We start from the raw sequence: 23,667 nt of genomic DNA on the forward strand, positions 1-23,667 counted from the left end.
CAGAATATTCCAGTAATGGAATAAACTGACAATTCCGGACACGGGCTAATCGAGTTGAGAAGAAAGGAAAGTCACTTTGTCTCAGCTGTATTGGGCCATTATAAACATAATATCTTCTATCGATTATCGACGTCCGGGTGAGGGAAGGGGAGGGGGCGCAAGGGAAGGAAATGATTCTGGTTTAATGATGCATCGCTATTGTCTTTAATCAGCACATATACCGTGTGGCATTTCTTTAGCACATGATGTAGTTGGTGTACATACCACGACTTTTAATGTAGCGAAGGAACAAGTACGTTTGAGTAGAAATGGTTCTATAACCTTCCGCACCTCGGGCGAACAGTCAAATACTGAGCTAAATGGTGTTCCATCAGCCATGGCCGTACTTAGCTAAAGGTTAGTGGGTGGCAGTATAAATCGAATAAGGGTTTAGTAATTGAGTCTCTATCAGGTAGATAAAAAAGGCATTTCTAAAATAAAAGGGGCATTATTTCGTAGTTTTCTGAGGGTGAATCCCCCCCCCCCCCCCACACACACACATACACACTGTCCTGTACGCACACGCTCACACAAGCAACACACACACACACACACACACACAAGCAACACACACACACAAGCAACAAACACACAAGCAACACACACACACACACACAGGCATACACACATGTACTCACACACATACGCATACACACGCACACATACACATGCACACATGCACACAACACATACACATGCACACAACACATACACATGCACACAACACATACAGACACACACACACTACACATACATACACACACACATTAAGAGACACACAGAGACACAACACACACATATACAGAGACACACATACACACACACACACACACACACACACACACACACACAGAGAGCGAGACACACACACACACACGCACGTACGCACACCAGGGCTAGTTACGAGCCTGTCAACACGGACTAGATAAACACAATGTGACAGTCTGTGATATAGAAAAGCTGCGACCAGTAGACACGTTAAGTAGTCCCTTTGATGTGGGCTGTCTCCAGACAGTGTTTATTAAATTCTCTGGTGGTCACAAGATGCACGTTATTGTCAGAGTGAAATCACGTTAGGACAAGACTGAGGCATCAGTTAGACGAACTAAAGTAGTGACGGAAATAGAATAAAACTGATTTTTGTTGAATATTTCTTGCATATCAAACTGACAAATAAATATTTTGTAAATATCTATTTAATGATACTCTACCTAATTTAGCATTTACCTGTTTGATGTACAAGGTGGTGTTTTGTCTTGAAATTAGAAGAAATATGTCAATAAACAGGTGATTTGTGCACTTTATTGGAACAGACTATACAACAAATTGATCGACATCTGTTAATTTCATTGCTGTTGCAATATGTGAGGGACTGTCTCTGATGACGATTTACCCCTATCCCTCTCCAAAACAAAATAATTGTAGACATTTCTTAGTAAGGTTTGAGCAAAACTGTCAAGAACCATTCTGAGTGTATGATCTATTATACCGGTATTAAATGTTCTATGTACATGAGTTAAAGGTGCTATCTCCAGGTTGCATAATCACAGGTATTGCAAAAAAAAAAAAAAATTAAATTTTGCTTTAAAATTTAAAAACTACACCTTCAACTATATGCCCATAAATGATTCTAACAATATAATTGTATCTACTAGTAGAAAATGATTTTTTTTATTTGAGAATCTTTATCACAAATAGATGACCACATATAACTACGATATAGCACCTTTAAGTGGTTACAAGATTGTGTAAATTTCTAATGTACTTGATTTAATTTATATTCACTAAATATGCTGATCATAATTAATAACGTATGCTACAATTCAAAATACTCAGTTAACTTGCACTTTTAAAGTAAAAGTGTGTTTAAAGATAAATGAAATTGACACAAATGTGTTATAGTCTGTTCCAATGAAGTACACAAATCACCTGTTTATTGACATTTTTCTTTTAATTTCAAGAGTAAACACCACCTTGTACATCAATGAGAACCCAAGCAAATAAATGCTAAATTAGGTAGAGTATCATTCAATAGATATTTACAAAATATTTACTTGTCAGTTTAATATGAAAGACATAATCGACGAAAATTAGTTTTATTCTATTTCCGTCACTACTTTAATTACCTATTAGAAATCAATCACGGATGGCGAGAATCTATTGTAATTTATTTATCAATATTTATTCTATTTGCGACACTACTTTAATTACAATATTTATTTACTGCATGGGGCCTGATGTTTTCCTAGCCAGTGCAACACAACTAAGGTCGTGGTATGTGTTATCCTGTTTGTGGGATGATGCATAATAGATCACTTGCTACTAATGGAAAAATGTAGTGGGTTTCCTCTGTAAGACTATATGTCAAAATTACAAAATATTTGACATATAAATCAGTGTGCGCCAGTGGTATCGTTAAAAAATTGAACTTTATTTCATGGGATAGCATACACCTTGATGGATGCGGAGTTTGTTTGTTTGTTTGTTGTTTTTTGTGTTGTTGGTTGTTTTGGGGTTGTTGTTTTTTTGTTTTGTTTTTTTGGGGGTTGGGGGTATTTTAGTAATTTAATTTTAAATTTATTATTATTATTGTTTTTTTATGACTGTTAACGAGAGAATGATTGTTTTCGATTGTCTTACTACACGTATCAACTTCCTGGTTATTGGTCACAGTGGTGTAGTGGTTAACCTGTCGGCACCGTGGTCGCAATCAGCTCTGAGACGGATCCAGGGAGGGATTAGGTTAGGTCAGGTCATAGGGCTTAACGTGCACATTCAGAGCAAGTTGTTAAAACGCACCCACGCCGGCTCCTTTGCAAGACAGGACCAGCAGCCCGGCCAGGGTCGGTAGCAGGCCGGCCAGGGTCGGTAGCAGGCCGGGACATTTGTGGTGATATTAAATTTTGAATGTCCCGTAGGATTAAGTCAACAATATAAGATTGCGCAGTTTTCATGAGGTAATTTTGGCGCATAATTTGAAACGGTTCGTTGAAAGAGAAATGGAGCTATTGAGTAATTTTTATTTAGTTTGCAGAATAGTAGCTTATAAAGGGACTAGGGGAACTGTTCCCTTTAAGTGTATTCAAGTGCCTGTTTTATATGTCTTTTAAAAAAAAACTTCATTGGTTTGCCCCTTTCACGAGTTCGTGCATTCGCCCCTGTAGCTCTCTTCTAAGACAAATCACCTGATAGTTAGCGATGTCTATGCTGATAGCAGATTCGTAATCGTGAGGTATGTTTCCGCATTTGACAGATTTAAAACATGGTATGTTGTTGTGGTGTATTACAGATTAACGACTATTATTGTCATTCTTCTGAGAAAACAAAATATCTTCCTTTTGAAAGCAAAGTACATTTAATGGATATAAGCACGAAAGTAGATTGTAATGAGTTCCGAGTTTATCTGTAATATAGCTATAGCAGATATATTTATGGAAAGAGATTAGGGAATTCATGGAATTGTATAGGGAATTTAATTTATCACTCGCGTAATACTGTTTGTTTTTCATATACAGATATAATGTGGGACTGAATATCAGTGGTGTTGAATTACAATTCCAGTAACACAGTCAACGTCTGATACTATGAGTTGAGGGTTTTGTTTGTTTTTACTTTTTGTATGCTCCTTACTGTTTTCCATCAGTGTATTTCATGTCTTTGTCAAAATGTAATGTGATTTTAATCTCATAAAGTCGGAGTTAAGTCTGCAGTCAACATCTCTTGGTGTTATTTCAACTAGTGACTGATAGCATTATTATTACACTGACTGGGTTTTTTCCCGATACGTCACTGAATGTTATATATACTAAAGTTTTATTTTATTTAAATACACCACTAGAGCATATTGATTAATCAATCATCGGCTACTGGATGCAAACATTTGGTAATTTTGATACCTATTCTTCAGAGGAAACCGCTACATTTTTCCATTAGCAGCAATGGTCTTTTATATGGAGTTTCCCACAGGCAGGTTTACACATACCATGGCCTTTGATATACCAGGTGGGTGGCACTGAATGGAACGGGGGGAGCAATCAGACAATGGGTCAAGTGAATATTCGGGTGAGCGCTCTACCGACTGTGCTAGATACGGCCCCGGTTATGCAATAAATAATAATATCAATAGCATTAGACTAGATCCAATATTCAGTGAATATTCCCATGGAATGTAAATAAATTTAGATAAATAAATTACCGTAGGTATTTTAAACACACATTCTGAACATGGTATTTAGCATCATCTCTGATTTGTAATGGATACAAAACAGTTCATGTTTGTTTTGTTTAACGACACCACTAAAGTACATTAATTATTAATCATCGGCCATTGGATGTCAAACATTTGGTAATTTTTATATACAGTCTTAGAGAGAAAACCCGCTACATATTTTCAGTAGTAGCAAGGGATCTTTGATATACACCATCCCACAGACAGTATAGCACATACCACGGCCCTTGATATACCAATCGTGGTGTACTGGCTGGAATGAGAAATAGCCCAACGATCCACCGACGGGGATCGATCCTAGACCACCTGTTTGTAGATGCGTAGTTTGTCTCTAGAAAAATGCTTTGTCTTTATAGATAAAGACTAAGGAAAAGAAAACGAGGTTTAGACGTTTTTTCTTAGAAATACAGGGTTGTTTGGGTTTTTTTACTCAGATTGTAATAAAGACGCGTTCACACAGTTCAACTTGCAACGGCAAATTATAGTACACGATTAATTTACAATAATATAGACGGGCAGACAGACAGATACTTGATTAAAGTCTCACCCAATATATACACTTTCTTAATAAACAAGATATTGAATGAATGTTTAACGACACCCCAGCACGACAAATACATCGGCTGTTGGCTGTCAAACTATGGTAATGGGAAAAACAAACAATAAACAATATAATGGCCACTCCTTATGGAATTATGAGAGACTAAAAAATCACATTATCAATAGTAAAATATACAGGCATACTATACGTAAAATAGATAAGAAACATTCTTATTAAACAATATAAAAGTCACTCATTATGCATCATGGATTTATAAGACTAAAAATGTATTTAAATAGTAAAACATACAGAAGTAATAAAAATACAAAGTCTCGACATTTAAAATAAATAGAAATGTATTATATATAAAAACCATTTACGTCTTTTTAAAATACAGTAACAGGTTTTGGGGCGTAAAACAGACAAAGGAAAATGGCTGAGGAGCACATAAAATTTGTCTTCTTCAGACATCTGAAAAAAATCATAAATTAAAACCTAGCTTCTAAAAACAGCGGGTATCTAAGGTTTTCTTATAGAACGTTTATAGTATAGTTCATTTCCTGTGGTTAGAACTGTCGTTTACGGTACGTAAGTTTCAATTTTACTAGAGCACATGCTTATAAACGCGTGTATAAACATTTTATCAGGAGGAGGTGTGTCGAGACTATGGTGAGTGGAATTTATGAGGTGGTCTTGTCCGGAGAATATGTTTTTGTTTAATTGCTTGAGCAGGGTGGGATCCGACGCCCAAAGTCTTGAAACTTCAATTAAGTATATCTAGCGGGGATGCAAGGGTGGCAGTATTGTTTATTAGCCAAAAACCTCTGTCTATAGGCGTACACAATGTTTGTACAGTTGAAACATGGTGGGAATAATTATAACGTTACATAATATAATAATTTGGCAGGAAAAAAACAGAGAATAAAAACTTTAATATAGATGGACAGAGTTAGTATGTGTTATTACTGAATATTGTAAAACACACTAAAGTAACAAAAACATTAATATGGATGGACAGAGTTAGTATTTGTTATTACCGAATATTGTAAAACACACTAAAGTAACAAAAACATTAATATGGATGGACAGAGTTAGTATTTGTTATTACTGAATATTGTAAAACACACTAAAGTAACAAAAACATTAATATGGATGGACAGAGTTAGTATTTGTTATTACTGAATATTGTAAAATATACCAAAGTAACAAAAACATTAATATGGATGGACAGAGTTAGTATTTGTTATTACTGAATATTGTAAAACACACGAAAGTAACAAAAACATTAATATGGATGGACAGAGTTAGTATTTGTTATTACTGAATATTGTAAAATACACCAAAGTAACAAAAACATTAATATGGATGGACAGAGTTAGTATTTGTTATTACTGAATATTGTAAAACACACTAAAGTAACAAAAACATTAATATGGATGGACAGAGTTAGTATTTGTTATTACTGAATATTGTAAAATACACCAAAGTAACAAAAACATTAATATGGATGGACAGAGTTAGTATTTGTTATTACCTAATATTGTAAAATACACCAAAGTAACAAAAACATTAATATGGATGGACAGAGTTAGTATTTGTTATTACTGAATATTGTAAAACACACTAAAGTAACAAAAACATTAATATGGATGGACAGAGTTAGTATTTGTTATTACTGAATATTGTAAAATACACCAAAGTAACAAAAACCTTAATATGGATGGACAGAGTTAGTATTTGTTATTACTGAATATTGTAAAACACACCAAAGTAACAAAAACCTTAATATGGATGGACAGAGTTAGTATTTGTTATTACTGAATATTGTAAAACACACCAAAGTAACAAAAACCTTAATATGGACGGACAGAGTTAATATTTGTTATTACTAAATATTGTAAAATACACTAAAGTAACACAAATAGAATATTGTTTCTGGATGGACAAATTATTATTAATGCAGACAAAAATTTAAATTAAAATAGATTTGTTGATTATACTTAATATATATCATAATATAAAATATTGTAGCTATGCATTATTAAACAAAAAGAATTCGAGCTTCACAAGCATTAAATAAGAATTTCCCCAAATTTCTAAGTTCTTTAACATTTTGGACAGTTAGAAGTTGAATTAGCTTAAAAACAGAAGGATGTTTCCAATAATAGGGTTTAATAAATTTACGTCTTAACTCTGAGTATAAACTGCAAATAAGAATAAAATGAAATTCGTCCTCTTCGTCTAATGTGTTACAACAGAAACAGATTCTATTACATCGTGGAATATTGGAATAACGGCCAGATTCAACATTTAATGAATGAGCAGAAATTCTAAACTTACATATCATTCTTAATAAATGTGGTGCTATATTTTTTTAAAATAAAACTGTAGGCAAAAGTTATCTGTCAAGTGCTTATAAATAAAGCATCTAGAAGAACCTTCAAAAAAAGATAACAGGTCTTGACGAAAAAGATCTTGCAATCTCATGTTTATCATATGTAAAATATATAGCTCATTATTAACAGATTGTTGATACCATATATACGACAACTCAAGAGAATCAAGAAGCTTTTTAACATTAGTAGCCCAGTTAGTACAAGTTTCACATGCATTATACAAATATTTGTAAACATTCGATAATATACAATTATCACTTTTCAGTAGCGTTAGCCACTATTTTAGAATGATCATATACCTTTTGTATTGTAATGGCATTCGACCTAACTCATTGTAAACACATACATTCATTGCCTTTTTGTGAACTCCTAATAGTACTTTACAAAATTTTATATGTACTTTTTCGATGTCATGTCCTTTATGAAATCCCCACGTTTCACATCCGTAGTTTAAAATAGGTTGGATATATGTATCGAATAATGACAACTCAGTTTCCTTCTTCAGATAAAAGTTTGATACTGATCTTTTAAGACCAGACACTGCTGTTTGTGCTTTAACTGCAACTGTCTTTTATGTAATATGAAATTTACCATTGTATCGAAAGGTTACACCAAGATAGTTAAAATCATCCACTATATCAATTAGTGCTCCTTTGTAAAACCACTGTTCCGTCGCTTTTATTTTACCTCCATTTCGAAAAATCACTATTTTAGTTTTGCTCACATTTACTTGTAACTTCCAGTCCAAACAATATCTTGCTAAACTGTCCAGCATATTCTGTAAACCCTCAACTGTTTCGGAAAATATCACTGTAACGTCCGCATACATTATTGAAAACAAATTTAATAGTTCTAAATCGATTGATGAGCAGTCATCATTAATGAAATGAGATTCAAGGTCATTAACATACATAGAAAATAGGAGGGGCGAAAGGCCCTCCCGCTGAAAAAGACCTCTGGAAACGTTAAAACTGTCTGTTGCACTAGATGAGCCTTTCACGTGGACCTTGAAATCAGTATATAGACATTGTATTACAGTTAAAACATTTCCTGTGACACCGGCTTTAATTACCTTTCTCCATAATTTAACTCTGTCTATATTATCAAAAGCTTTGGCATAATCTATAAAACAGCAATACAATCGTTTTTTGTTAGAAAGAAATTTTGTTACAAGGCCATGAAGTACGAAAATTGCATATCTTGTGCCATAGTCAGGTTTGAATCCGAATTGTGCGTCTGTTACTATGTTGTTATCTGTGCTACACATTAAAAGTCGCTGGTTGAGTACCGATGTGAACAATTTTGCTAGATTACTAAGAAGAGAAATTCCCCTGTAGTTATTTGTATCCATTGGGTTTCCTTTTTTGAATGTGGGTGTTATAACAGCATGTTTCCATATAGAGGGATAAACTCCAGAATCTAAAATAATATTTAAAAGTTTGGTTATGATCGGACACAACTCTTTCTTAAATGTTTTTAAAAACTCGTTCAAAATATTATCCATTCCAGGGCTTTTTTCATTTTTAGTCAAGTCGATACACTTCATGACTTCAGCTTCAGTGATTACACAATCTTGCTCCTCGAATATCGTATCGCGTCGAGTTGTCTCCCCTGTATTGCACGAATTACTAACATCTGCTTCTTGTGAAAATAAATTTCTAAAATGGTTGGTCAGTTCCTCAATGTCAATATTTACACAGTCGTTCGGGTTTTTCCTGTTGAAACATCGGTAAAACATTTTTGGGTTATTTTTTATCAAATAACTTAATTTATTACCTTCTAAATTTTGAAAAAACGTTTGAAATCGGACTTGTCTACACGCTTGTCTACACGAATCTGTTTTGAATTTATTAAACATGTATAATGTTTTTTTATAGACAATTTGGAGACGTTTACATTCCTCATCGAACCATGGCTTATCCATCCTCTTGATGTTGTGTATCTTATTATTTAACCGTACTTCATATTTACAGCTATCCGTAACATAATTTAATATATTAATGAACTATTCTACATGTTCATTCACAGATTCCCTATCATGTATATCAATGTTGTTTACAATCAATTGGGGCTCCTCTATGCGCATGTTCAAGAGGCTACCTGCAACCTCATTATTCTCCGGAAACCATTTGCATCTCATTTCAAACCGTTCGGCTTCGATATTTTTCGTTTGAAGACTTTCGACCAATGGCTTTAATGGACGTAACGATATTACTATTGGGGCGTGGTCAGAGTACTCATTGAACGAATCAACGACAAAGTTATTTACGTTTTCCCACGTGTCTTCACTAACAAGACAGTAATCTAGGATACTTGTTGTTTTGCTATTGAAAAACGTTGTTTCTCCCTTCACATCGCTAGAATGTCGACCGTTTAATATTATCAAAGTGGTTGCCGTGCACAAACTTAACAGTTTCCGTCCTGAGCTGTTTAAAGTTTTGTCGCATGAAGATCTAGGGGATCTCAGTTTTTCATCTTCTGTATGATCATCAAGTTTTTGAAAAACACCAGTTATGTGCTCGCTCATCTGATCCCTTATTGTTGTTTCGGTTTTATTACTTCAGTAAATACGGTGGGAATGCCCTTTTTGTTGTTTAAAAATGCCCTTTTTGTCTACCCGGATTTGTCTACCCGGAAAACCATTCTATTAATGTGCCCTATTTACTTTCATACTGCCACCCTACTTATGCTAGTCTAGGTACTGCCTTGTTTATAAAGAGGGGTCAGTTTTGCGACTGGTACGTGCTATCCCGCCTGTGTAAAGGTAACAGTAATAGTAAAATAGGTTTCATTTTAAAATAATCCACTTTATTTCATAATATATCAATTGAAGTACGCTGTTCTGGGCATATAATTTAACTATCTGGGCTGCCAGTTCAGATCAGTGGGTTAATGGCTATTTTAGTTGTCAGTTATTAAATAAGATAGACGTCGGTATTGTGACCTTACCATTCTCCAATTAGGCATTAATGTTTCTAAGATTGACTGATTAACCTCCCTCTCTCTCTCTCTCTCTCTCTCTCTCTCTCTCTCTCTCTCTCTCTCTCTCTCTCTCTCGCTCTCTCACCAAATAGCTGTAGTTTATAACACAACTTTTATTAAAGAACCATTCCTTTTAGTTTCTTTGCCAGAGTTCATTACCACACGTCGTAACGTCTGACTGTACCTTAAGAACATCGTACGACATTAATTCTTTGATCTGTCTTTTCTGATTAATACTACACTTTTAAAAAGAAAACATTTGCTAAGTGATAAACTGCTGGGATCTTCTTTGCTGCAGTTAGATTAAAGAAGACAAATTGGCCCAGTGTCCCTCAGCTCTTCCTGTCTCTCTGTGAATGATTATCACTTTTCTCCTTACACGCGGACTCGTCTAAATAAAACACCAATCAACTCTTTACGTTTTCTTAACGATTACGGAAGAAAGAGACACAGGTAACGTAGAGAAATAAAGTACGATACTCATTTTGTTCTAGGTTGTTTTAAATTATTTTATTTGATTAAAAACAGGAATGGAAAGGAAATAAATTGTTGGCGACCAGGCGCGGATTCAGGCGGTGACCCAAGGGGGCTCCTTGTTTTTAGTTAAACAATATATATATATTACAGAATGCAATAAATGCAAATTTATCCCGTCCACCTGTCAAGAACCTTTAAATTCTATTTTCAAAAACAACAACGGGTTTTGGGCCCCCTCAAATAATAAAAAAAAAACATCCTTGGTTGAGTGCTTCCTTGAGGTGCTTGCGTCGCAGGATCGAATCACCTCTGTGGATCCATTCAACTGATTGGGATTTTTTTTTTTCCAACCAGTGCACCACAACTGGTCAAATGCCGTGGTATGTGTTTTTCTGTCCTCCGTAAGTTCATATAAAAGATTCCTCGTTGCCAATGGACTGGTTCAACAAAGGCCATGGTTTGTGCTATCCTGCCTGTGGGAAGCGCAAATAAAAGATCCCTTGCTGTCTGTCGTAAAACAGTAGCCTATGTGGCGACAGCGTGTTTTTTCTAAAAAAAAACAGTGTCAGAATGACCATATGCTTGATATCCAATAGCCGATGATAAGATAAAAAAATCAATGTGCTCTAGTGGCGTCGTTAAATAAAGCAAACTTTATTATTTTTATCGTTGCCAATGGAAAAAGGTAGCGGGTTTCTTCTGATAGCAACGACGAGTGAGAATTATGTTTGACATCCAATAGCCGATGATTAATTAATTTATGTGCTCTAGTGGTTTCGTTAAACAAAGCAAATATTTTGATGCACTGGCTTGAACGAGAAATAACCCACTGGTCCAACTGACGGGGATCGATCCGAGACAGACCGCGCATCAGGCGAGCGCTGTACGATTAGGTTACGTCGCTCCCCAATAATTAATGTATAAATGTAAGCAAGACGTTGTAGGTAATGTGTAAATTAAAGTTAAAACAAAAAGGTTGTAATTATATATACTAGAAATTGGAAAATATACTGATTGAAACAAATAAAGGATCACACCAGTAGTAGTGCAAGGTGCACATAAAGTCAATACTGTTCTTAATGTGCAGGGCGAGTTGCTTCCCTCTATTTAGCAAATTCAAAATGGAGGGGAAATTTGTTATGTTGTTGTTGGAAGATTTATTTTGTTAATAATGATGCAAGTTCTTCAATCGGGATTTAGTGAGTATGGTAGGTTATACATTTTTGGTTTGTGTGTCCATTTGTTGCACTATTTCGGTTGAGAAACGGTTGAAACGTAGTGCCACAAGTTTTGAATACCAGCTATATATAGGGTATGTAGGTTCGGACGTAGAAAGAACCACACTAACACCAGTAGTAACAGCAAATAATAACCAAAAAACCAGCCAGAACACCACGACTGGTATATCAAAGTCCGTGGTATGTGCTATCCTGTCTGTGGGAATGTACATATAAAAGATCCCTTGCAACTAATGAGAAAATGTAGCGGATTTCCTCTCTAAGACTATATGTCAGAATTACAAAATAGTCGATGATCAATAAATCAATGTGCTCTAGTGCAGTACCATACTCTCCGGGAATCTCACTTTTTTCTCTCTTTCTTTTACTCCAGAAAATAGCATACACATCTCAGGGTTTAATTTGTATAGTGTTTGATTTGTTTATAAAAAGTAGTGTCTTCCCCTAGGATTTTGATCAGGTACGTCCCTGTCCAAGTGGTGTCTCCCCCTAGGATTTTGATCAGGGTACGTCCCTGTCCAAGTGGTGTCTCCCCCTAGGATTTTGATCAGGTACGTCCCTGTCCAAGTGGTGTCTCCCCCTAGGATTTTGATCAGGGTACGTCCCTGTCCAAGTGGTGTCTCCCCCTAGGATTTTGATCAGGGTACGTCCCTGTCCAAGTGGTGGGGTACGTCCCTGTCCAAGTGGTGTCTCCCCCTAGGATTTTGATCAGGGTACGTCCCTGTCCAAGTGGTGTCTCCCCCTAGGATTTTGATCAGGGTACGTCCCTGTCCAAGTGGTGTCTCCCCGTAGGATTTTGATCAGGGTACGTCCCTGTCCAAGTGGTGTCTCCCCCTAGGATTTTGATCAGGGTACGTCCCTGTCCAAGTGGTGTCTCCCCCTAGGATTTTGATCAGGGTACGTCCCTGTCCAAGTGGTGTCTCCCCCTAGGATTTTGATCAGGGTACGTCCCTGTCCAAGTGGTGTCTTCCTCTAGGATTTTGATCAGGGTACGTCCCTGTCCAAGTGGTGTCCCCCTAGATTTTGATCAGGTACGTCCCTGTCCCCCCTAGGATTTTGATCAGGATACGTCCCTGTCCAAGTGGTGTCTTCCTCTAGGATTTTGATCAGGTACGTCCCTGTCCAAGTGGTGTCTCCCCCTAGGATTTTGATCAGGTACGTCCCTGTCCAAGTGGTGTCTTCCTCTAGGATTTTGATCAGGGTACGTCCCTGTCCAAGTGGTGTCTCCCCCTAGGATTTTGATCAGGGTACGTACCTGTCCAAGTGGTGTCTCCCCCTAGGATTTTGATCAGGGTACGTCCCTGTCCAAGTGGTATCGTTAATCAAAACAAGCTTTGGAACCAAAAGCCTCGATCCAGTGTGTCAGAAGGTGACCATGTTATTTGCCGTCAGTTCGACACCACCGACATTCAGTCACACATTATAACATTACTACGCTAGTAGTTAATTAACTATAGTCTTCAATTCCATGCAAGTCCTAGGACTTACGTTCCTTAGGAATACTGGTCTGACTGCTAGGATATTAAGTCCGGGTCGGACTTGCATTCCTGGACAATCAAAATTTAAGTACGGTGGTACATATACAAAATAAATTATAAATGTAAACAAATTGAAAAGCAGTTTCCTTTCTGGTTTATTTAATTAACTTGGGATACTGGCACCTCTCCGTATTTAAATATTTTCTATTTATTCCAATATTTTCCATTTATATCATTTGCAAGAGTATGTACACATTTTGTTGACCTTATTACACGAACAAAACCAAGGTCTTTATTCAATGCGTGTTGTTCCAACTAATAAATGTTTAAACATTTAAAAGTAACTCGAAAAGATTTTCCATAATTCGAAGCATGTATTAGTACTCGCAGATAAGTATAACTTGCCCATCTGATATACCAACACAATTATCTGTTAGACATTATATACTGGTATTTGATAATAATAATAATAATAATAATAATAATAATAATTCAACTATAAAAATGTGATATTTGCGTTATATAAATTATCTTATATAATTTTTAAGTTTGTGCCTTTTTGTCAATAATGTTGCAGGCGCGTGTACGTAGGGTGTGGGGTGAGGTTGCGTGGTCTAAACATCCCTCTTCAAAACTAATTTCTATCTGCCACAGTCTAGACCTCCCCCTGCATAATTTACTGAACATGTGCCTGCTTTGTCAATTTTGCTCATTTTCAAAAATTAATTTGGTCTAACATATGATATATCAGACTCTGGGCTCTATGATATCTTAGTCCCAACCAACAATACCATCGATAACAAATTATGTTAAATGGTTATCATTAAGGTTTATCAATTAATAGAAATAGTGGGTTTTAGCAGCTCAATGGGCCACTACACCGACTAAGACAAAACAGTAACCCCTGAACAATTATCATACTATCAATAATATGCACACACAATTAACAAAGATATTTTTAAACAGACTAACTATCATGACACTTTTACACCTGACAGTTTTGGTCAAAATAGGCATTCAGGCTCCCTTTTTTGGAGTAGGGATGGGGTGGGGGCAGGCTGATTTTGTATTGCCCGAATGAAACGAAAATGTTCGAATCTGGAACACAACGTATATAATTTTATATTCGCATTATTACAAAGACGCTATATAGGATTCCGAACAAATCAGTCTGCATTTTTACATGGATTACAACTAATATTGTGAGTAGAATGATAAAAATACATGGTGAAGATTTCAGGCCAGCTCATTTTGCCCGAAAGTGTCCATTGGCCCGCCAGCAATGGGGGAGTGACCCCGCCCAACCTCCTAGATACTACCTCATCTGAACGATAAGGGTTAAATAACAAACATTTTATATAAGTATTTAATATTAGAATACCTGATCTAAAATAACGTCAAAATTAATAAACTATATTTATGAATTTTATTTTTTAGAAATGACGTAATAAAAAGCAAATTGTAAAGTCCCCTTCCCCTATTCATAGTAAAAATCAAAATTGTCCCAAATAATTCTGCCCCGGACTGTGTCACTGGCCTCCAGAGATCGAGCCCGGGGTGGTCATGCTCGAAACCTTAGTGGTATGGGAGCATGTTAAAATCTTCAATCAATCAATCAATCGATTAGTGACGCAGCACATTAAAACTTATTGCGTTTATTAGTGACTCAGTCAATCTAGACTATTTGGGTTTAAGGATATGCGGTATTATCCTCATACGATATAATATTATGGACATGGGGATCTTTTTCCCCCTGGAACTCTCTAGGGTATACTGATTCAGAAGAATCAAGAATTAATTTCCCTTTTTTTTTTTCCAAAATATATTCATTTTTAAAATTATACAACCAGACTAATTATTATGATTCAAAGGAAAAATAATCATATTGGTTTTGTTTGTTTGTTTGTTTTGTGACTAATATAGTTTGGGGTTTTGGGGGTTTTTTCGTAGGTTTTTGTGGGATGTTGTATATAAAAGATCCCCTGGCTTCCTCTCGCTAGGACTATAAGTCAAAATTAACAAATGTTTGACATCCAACACTCATGTCACCTTAGTCTGCGCGGTACAAAAGTCTGCGCACGTTAATGACGTTACATTACGTCTCGAAACAAGTGTCGGGGTATGTTTGTAAACAAACAAACAACGTTAATTTAATTCACAAAACCGTTGTTAAAACAACACATCTTGATTGTGAATATATGTATAAAACTGGTCGATAACACTTTTATTGAAAAGAACTCTGAATTAATGCACTAAAAGTATACTGTTGCCAGCCTCGATCAACGTGTTTTTCTATCACCTGTCAACACGTGTCTGTCAACGTTGTAATGATCAACCTTCAACCTTGCATATCAACTTACATAAATTTACATAGAAGCTTCAATACATACCTTATTGTAATTTATGAATCCATAAATCAAATGAATGTCTTATTTAATCTGTTAACGTAAACATCCAGGCATACTTTGAATTTCCCTCCGAGTGACACAATGCAAAATGGCTGCACACAGACTTTGAAGATTGCACTGACAGCATGGCCTATTTTAGCTATAGTCTGTTTCAAAATTATCATTGATTGTCCTATATGTCTAACGAACACTATTTGTGCTCATTTACAGTTAATAATAGAAATTTTTGGTGAATAATGATCAAATATTTTTACATTGGCTTTTTTTAATATTGTCATTTTGTGTTGTCCAAACTAAGGAGCATGGAACACCATTTATATTTATCTCATTTGCACAATCTAAATATTTCTGAAACAGACTATAACAGGAAGTGTTTGTTATTTAGAACTTATAAAAGTCGGATCCATTGTTTGTTGCTGTTTTATGTAAACATTAGCGACAGAAGTGGTTGTTTTACTGTTTCCTGCGCAGACTTATGTGCCGTCATGCAGGCCAGTAAATGCAGGGGGGGTCCCACTAAAAATGCGCTCATTACTTGAGTTTAAAAAACATTAAAATTAAAATAACTTTAGTTGTAACACGTTTATTGTTCCATTGTACTGTGGCAGTGAAATAAATATTTTTAAAGAAATATTTTAACTTTAAAATATAACACAAATGCTTAGGTGCGCAGACTTAGGTGCCACCAGTGAATAGCTCCAATCAATGTGCTCTAGCGGTGTCGTTAAATAAAATAATGTTATTTGGGTTTTTTGTTGACAGCCGCTGCCAAGATTGAGGAGATGATCGACGAGGCTAATGCGAAGTCAGATCAACTGAAGAGAAAATTCCTACACAAGATGAACGAAAACAACGTGAGTGACCGCAAAATGACTTAAATATAGCAACCGATCAAATTGTAATGTCTTGTCGCAATCGGCTATTCTACCGGCCTCGGTGGCGTCGTGGTTAGACCATCAGTCTACAGGCTGGTAGGTACTTGGTTCGGATCCCCGTCGAGGCATGGGATTTTTAATCCAGATACCGACTCCAAACCCTCAGTGAGTGCTCCGCAAGGCTCAATGGGTAGGTGCAAACCACTTGTACTGACCAGTGATCCATAACTGGTTCAACAAAGGCCATGTTTTATGCTATCCTGCCTGTAGAAAGCGCAAATAAGAGATCCCTTGCTGCCTGTCGTAAAATAGTAGCCTATGTGGCGACAGCGGGTTTCCTCTAAAAAACAGTGTCAGAATGACCATATGTTTGACGTCCAATAGTCGATGATAAGATATAAAAAAAAATGAATGTACTCTAGTGGCGTCGTTAAATAAAACAAACTTTACTTTTTACAATCGGCTTTTCTCGTACGAAGCACTCGTATTGTGTGCCGTCGGCAGTAGAGAGTGTTTTTAATATTTAAGCATAATGAATTTGTTTTATTATATTCTCATGACGCCTCATTCTTCACTTTCTCTTAGATCTTATTTAAAAGCTGTCTCTTTGTTTTAAAATACCATGACGGGGCGAGATTACATGCAAGATATATACTGCGCGAAGAAATGTTGAAAATATAATTCTTAAGTTGCCTTACTGCAATGATGACACCAATATTTTTACTGCTTTTATGTTAGGGCCGTACATATGGAACAGTTGCTACTGATAACCATGGAACCGACTGTTGATGCTTCAGTCTTCCACGTTCTGCGCAGCACTGCGCCGAAACAGCGCACCTGAAAAATGGTTCCTGAATACGACTGCATCGTACAAGAATAGCCGATTTCATAGCAACCAAAGAAATGTTGATGTCGTCTTGTCAACCTACTATTCTCGTTAGAGACACTCGAATCGTATGTCGTCACCTTTAGAGCAATCTAATTAAAATTAGCTCCACTATTACATGTGGATCTAACAGCAGCCAGTTGGAGCTCATGTCCACCAATCAAAATCTTACTTGCAGAATCATGCCAGTGATTTAAAAATAATTTGAAAACATTCCGAATTATCCTGAGGGTATACGACATGTTTCGTGTGAATTACGAATACCTTAAAACATGTTTTATTTCATAAAATAAATAATTTGTAATGTAAAACTGAAGACTGGTTTAGTTTGTTTTTTGGGGTTTTTTTTTTTATAAATAAATAAATAATTTTTAATGTAAAATTGTAGATTGATAACCCATCCCGTACGTATTGGTATGTTTTAGTTTTTTTAAACAATATTTATTAACGTTTAACTTTTGGGATTGACCAACAGGCGATGCCTATATTAAGGTCTCTCCCTACATTTTACAAATACAATTTTTACAAAACATAGCAGACAAAATCATAGTTGTGAGAAAAACAATCACACACAAGTGGTATGGTTCGCTGTACTACGGCCACTAAAATAGACTCGCCTGATATTTTTAGAATTTGTATGCTCCCAAATAACGTTATAAAAGGCGAAGTGTGATTGGTCAATATTTAAATTATTATTTACAGACGAAATGTTACCTGGACATTGGAGACTACGCAGTGTTGTTAACAATCCGATTAAAATTAGTTCTACTGGTCTAAATAAGGCATTCGTAATTCACATGAAACATATCGTATACCTCAGGATAATTCGGAATATTTCCAAATTATTTTCAAATCACTGGCATGATTCTGCAAGTAAGGTTTTGATTGGTGCTCCAACTGGCTGCTGTTAGATCCACATGTAATAGTGGAGCTAATTTTAATTAGATTTCCTTTAGAGTAACAGACACCTAAACGCTGTAGTTTAAAGGGTGTTGAGTCGTCGTCAACCAACCAACCACTCCTTTCGTGTCACAATGTAGGTCCTATTATTTCTCGTTTCTAGGTGACAGGAGAGTTCGTTGCGCTGGACGAAACCAAGGTGGGTAAAGCAGTCTGTGAATTTGCCAACAAAGTGAACGCCAATTACATCGTGACCGGAACTCGAGGATTGGGTAAAGTCCGGAGAACGCTCCTCGGCAGCGTCAGCGACTACATCATCCACCACTCCCACTCGCCTGTGGTGGTGTGCCGACCACCTGTACACCATGATGATAAACATCAACACTGACCACGGCCTTGACATCAGTCATCCATATCGCCGCCACTGACCTCTGGTGGCTAATTTTCTTATTTGTATAATCGGACTTTGTACAATGTTGAATGTTTCTATGGCTACCAGCTCTTCTAATGTGTTTGTGTATTTCTTCGAAATAACTAATTCCATAAAGTGTACAAAAGCTAAATTAAGAATTTTCAGACAAAAAAAAAACGATAGAATTTTGAAAATATTTACAGAAATTTAAAGTTTATTCAGGGCCTTATCGTTCCAGAATAAAATACGAAAAAGGCCCTTTTAATTGAGAAACGTGTATCCTTTTTGGTTCAAATCGAAAAAGACCCTATGTAAAGCCCAAAACACACAGCAGCTGCGTGTCGCGAGTGTGGTGCAAAGACACCAAGTCTGGTGTCTTTTTTAGGTCTAGGTCTTAACTGTTACGGCTCGAACATTGTGCAGCTGCCAGTCTGGTAGTGTGAAAATACAGTACATGTTCTATGTCGTCTGTTGCCGGATCTGAAGTCCACTCATGCACAGACGTGATGTGTTTTATCACATTTGATACAGTGCGTTTCCTTTTTAACTGGTACAATACTCGCCAGACTTGGGCCCAGACCAATTTCGGTGTGTTTTGGGCTTTACTTTGCTCCCCTGTTATTTTAGGCTGGGTACGGCTCTTTGATTGTAAAATTGTTGATTTGCAAAGAAAAATAAATGATGTCTGAACAGCTGGTTGTATTGTGCTGTGTATTTTGTATGTATTTAATTAGCGATCCCGGACTTGATGTGTCTTATCGGCCCCATCTCCATTCAAACGACAGCCACGATGGTATGTAGTTGCGACATCATGTACTGTCCAAGTCATCTGGTGCACGGATGAAGCATTTCAGAAAGTTTCTGTCGAAAAACAGACCTGGGCCCGTGCTTATAAAACTAAGTCCAGCCTGGGCCCGGTTGTTCGAAACCTGGGTTAGCGTTAACCCTGGATTAAGTGCCTAACCCAGAGTTAAATTTAATCACCGATTGAAAAATGCGTTGTTCGTTCGTTGGTTAGCGCTAACCATGAGTTAAATATACCCTAACCCTGGGTTAAAGTTAAAGCAGCTCAGACCTGCGCTTAAATGTCTAACCAGTGATTAAGAGTGGCGAATTTGATTCCATTTGTATGTTTAGATGCGTTTTAAATGTAAAATTGTGCTGAAATAGAGTATCGGCATAAATTACAATGACGTCAAATTCCCGCGAAAAAATTATGAATGACGTAGAGTAGCAGGTTCATTGATTTTATTTTCGGATTGGGAGGGTGAAAGGTGATCAATATCGGGAAACACATCGATCTGTATTAACCGTCTCTTATCATTAAATTGTCCATTAAATAACAGTATGAAGAATTAAAACACATGATCCAAGTCATTCATCAAAGGTACCAGACGTTTCGTACCCAGGCCAGTTCGCCCCAAGTCAGTTCGCTCCCAGTTTTCCCAGGCGGGATATAGCTTAGTCGGTTGTGTGCTAGCCTGAGGTAGTTGCGTCATAAGATCGAATCACCTCAGTAGACCCATTCTCCGATTTTTTAAATATATGTTTTGCTGTCTCAACTATTTCTGAGTTCGCCCCCACCCCCTCCCCCGTTAATATGTCCAATATTAAATAAAGATGATTTTGGTGAAAGTTGGAAATTAGGTTGCTGCTTTGATGATAAGACTATTATGCATGCCTCACGCGAGGTCCAAATAGAGCGAAGTCACTTCTCTCACAAATTTTGAGACGGCGAATTTTTTTAATAAGAAGGAGCCTTGATTTATTTTTCATTTAAAGATAACAACACAATACAGTAGAATCTCGTTCGCACGACCTCAGAAGGGTCGATCACACCGCAACGCTCGAACCAAAAACGAAGTCCCGAGTTTTTTGTCCGGTAAACCCGTATATTAACTGATGATGGGTCGAATACGTCCAGAGTCGATTATAAGGCTTCGCTCGAACTAAATTATCGGTCCCTTCTGTGTTGTGCTATATTTCCCTCGAACTGGTGATACATCAAATATCAAATGGAAAACAACCGAAAAGGACCAACAATTGCCGCGCTTGCGCAGTTGGTTATTACAACCTTTGGATTATAATAATTTAGGCGGAACGAGTTATAGATGGATCGGAGAATCGCGACACTAGCCAAGCAATCCTTTCTTTGCCATACCTGTCATGTTGTGTGTTCAGCCAGCGGCTGTCGGTAAAAATATTTCAAGTACAGCTAGTGTCACGGTGCCTTTTCGATGAACCGTGATACCAATCAAACAATTGGCCTCGGCGGGAACGTTACTCTGAACACGTCTACCAGACCAGTTTTCACTGAAACCAGGGCTTTTGCATCACACAATCGGAGTAATTTCTAATACGGCCAAGGTCAGACTATAACGACACACCTATGACTCATACCAAGGTCAAGGTCATGACGCCATACAGGCCCTTATACTACTATTAAATACTCCTTTTTTAACATTTTATTTACAATTTTCATTTAAGTACCCTTTTCAGGGATTTGGTTAATGCGCCCTTTTGCCCTTGGCTCTGTCTCTAAAATATGCCTATCGACCGCCCATATGGACAAACGGGGCGGGACGTAGCCCAGTGGTAAAGCGCTCGCATGATGCGTGAACCCATTGGGCTATTTCTCGTCCCAGCCAGTGGACTACGACTGGTATAACAAAAGCCGTGGTATATGCTATCCTGTATGTGTGATGGTGCATATAAAAGACCCCCTGCTGTTAATGGAAAAATATAGCTAGTTTCCTCTCTGAGACTATACATCTAATAGCAAATGATAAATAAATCAATGGACAAACTGCACAGATAGATGAGATATGTGCCCAGGACAGCGTGGTTGAACCTTAGATATAAGCACGAAAATAAATTAAAATGAATAAATAAATAAATAAATAAATAAATAAACGCAAGTGTTAATATCACGCACACGTTACCTAGTCGACCATTGAACCCCACCCACTTCTGCACACAGGTCTAGTTTGAATATTAAAAATCATCAATGCATTCGTTCTCTTCACTAGACGAGGAATAAAAGCCAGATGCTACCCAACACCATATGATCGTGAGTTGCTACATTCACACTGCCAGGTTCACTCCTTGATTGCAATACATGTGATAACTGTTATATTTTGCCGCCATGTTATTAGTCATCCATCTATTTTAGTAGAATCATAGTCATTTCGTACCATAGTCATTTCGCACCAAAGTCATTTCGCACCATTCTGAAAAATAATTTCGAACCATGGTCATTTCATACCACTGTGAAAAGTCTGTTCGTATTAGTCATACTATTTGTCACTTAGCAGTGTCCAGGTAACAGATGGGGGCCATGAATTTATTTTAGGCTTTTTATCGACAAATATGATATATATTTTAAAAATCGGGTGGGAGAAGGAATCAACATTTGTTGTTAAATAAATCATCTTTCAGATGAATTCTGTAACTGTGAAAAAAAATAAAAATAACATAAACTGATTCAAGGAATCAATCGGTTTTTTTTATTATTACTTTTGTTTAATTGCTTGGGTTTTTTCTTGTGTCGACAGTAAAGAAATTAAGAAGAAAAACAACACACCATAGCAAGAAAGTTTATAACATTTTATCCTATAATCATTCTATTATTATATATTGGCGAGATATGATGCAAGATAACTTTCGTGTTTATGTTATGGTACAAAATGAGTTTAAATGATGGTACGAAGTGACCATGGTACGATATGACCATGGTACGAAATGATTATGGACGAAATTACTTTTTGCAATGGTACGAAATTACTTTTTGCAATGGTACGAAATGACTATGGTACGAAATGACCATCGTACGAAATGACCATGGTACGAAATGACTATGGTACAAAATTACTTTATGCAATGGTACGAAATAAATTTTTGCAATGGTACGAAATGACTACGGTACGAAATGATCATGGTACGAAATGATTAGCAACCTACTAGTCTGTTACTGTGTGCCAAGCGATGGGATGTAGTTCAGTGTTAGAGCGCTCGCTTGTGATTCGATGGGTTGAAGGATCGATCGCTCTCATCAGATGGTGTTTCTCCGTCCCAGCCGATCCCACGGCTGATACACCATAAAACCGTGGCATGTACTGTCTATGTCTATGGCTGTCTATGAGAAAAAGCATATAAAATCAGGGGCCGATTCAGGATTTTCTAAAGAGGGGGGGGGGGGGGGGGGTCACACAGTTCACAAAATGACAAACTGAGTTTGACGAAGACACATGAGTCGAGCTCTCAAACGGAGTGAGATGTAATATGTAAGGAGTTCGGGAAAATGCTACCAGACATTTTTGTTAAATAAAGAAGGAAGGAAGGAAGTGTTTTATTTAAGGACGCACTAAACACATTTTATTTACGGTTATATGGCGTCAGACATTTCGTTAAGGACAACACAGATATGGAGAGAGGAAACCCGCTGTTGCCACTTCATGGGTTACTCTTTTTGATTAGCAGCAAGGGATCTTTTATATGCACCATCCCACAGACAATATAGTACATACCACGGCCTTTGTTACACCAGTTGTGGAGCACTGGCTAGATTTTAAATAAAGATGACCGAAGACGCGTTTTTATGGCAATTTAGTATTGAATATTATGGATGAAGAATTTTAAAGGGGGGGGGGGGAGGGGCATTTCAAACGAACGTGGAGGGGCAGTAGGTTTTCTATCTCTCTTTCAGTCATGTGTCGATATACCCATATGTTAGACACCAAATAGCCGTAGTTTAAAATGTGCTGAGAAGTCTTTAAACATTTATTCCTTTTCTTTCCTTAACCCTTTT

At 36.8% G+C, this 23,667-nt stretch overlaps 1 protein-coding gene across 2 annotated transcripts in view; it reads left to right on the plus strand.

The window, feature by feature from the left end:
• The window catches only part of LOC121367540 (universal stress protein PHOS32-like), a 77,650-nt gene that overhangs the window by 32,864 nt on the left and 21,119 nt on the right, over positions 1 to 23,667 (plus strand). Inside the window, exons 3-4 of one of the 2 annotated variants that reach the window (XR_005957389.1) lie at positions 16,550 to 16,641; positions 18,612 to 19,245. Coding sequence is in view for 1 of the 2 variants with exons in the window: in XM_041491772.1 (XP_041347706.1) it covers positions 16,550 to 16,641; positions 18,612 to 18,836 (317 nt within the window). In the remaining variant the exon portion in view is untranslated. Of the gene's footprint in view, positions 1 to 16,549; positions 16,642 to 18,611; positions 19,556 to 23,667 lie in introns of those variants that run through there. The other variant, XM_041491772.1, reaches the window with a different exon arrangement.

This window comes from Gigantopelta aegis, chromosome 3 (assembly GCF_016097555.1).
Source record: "Gigantopelta aegis isolate Gae_Host chromosome 3, Gae_host_genome, whole genome shotgun sequence".
Taxonomy (NCBI): domain Eukaryota; kingdom Metazoa; phylum Mollusca; class Gastropoda; order Neomphalida; family Peltospiridae; genus Gigantopelta; species Gigantopelta aegis.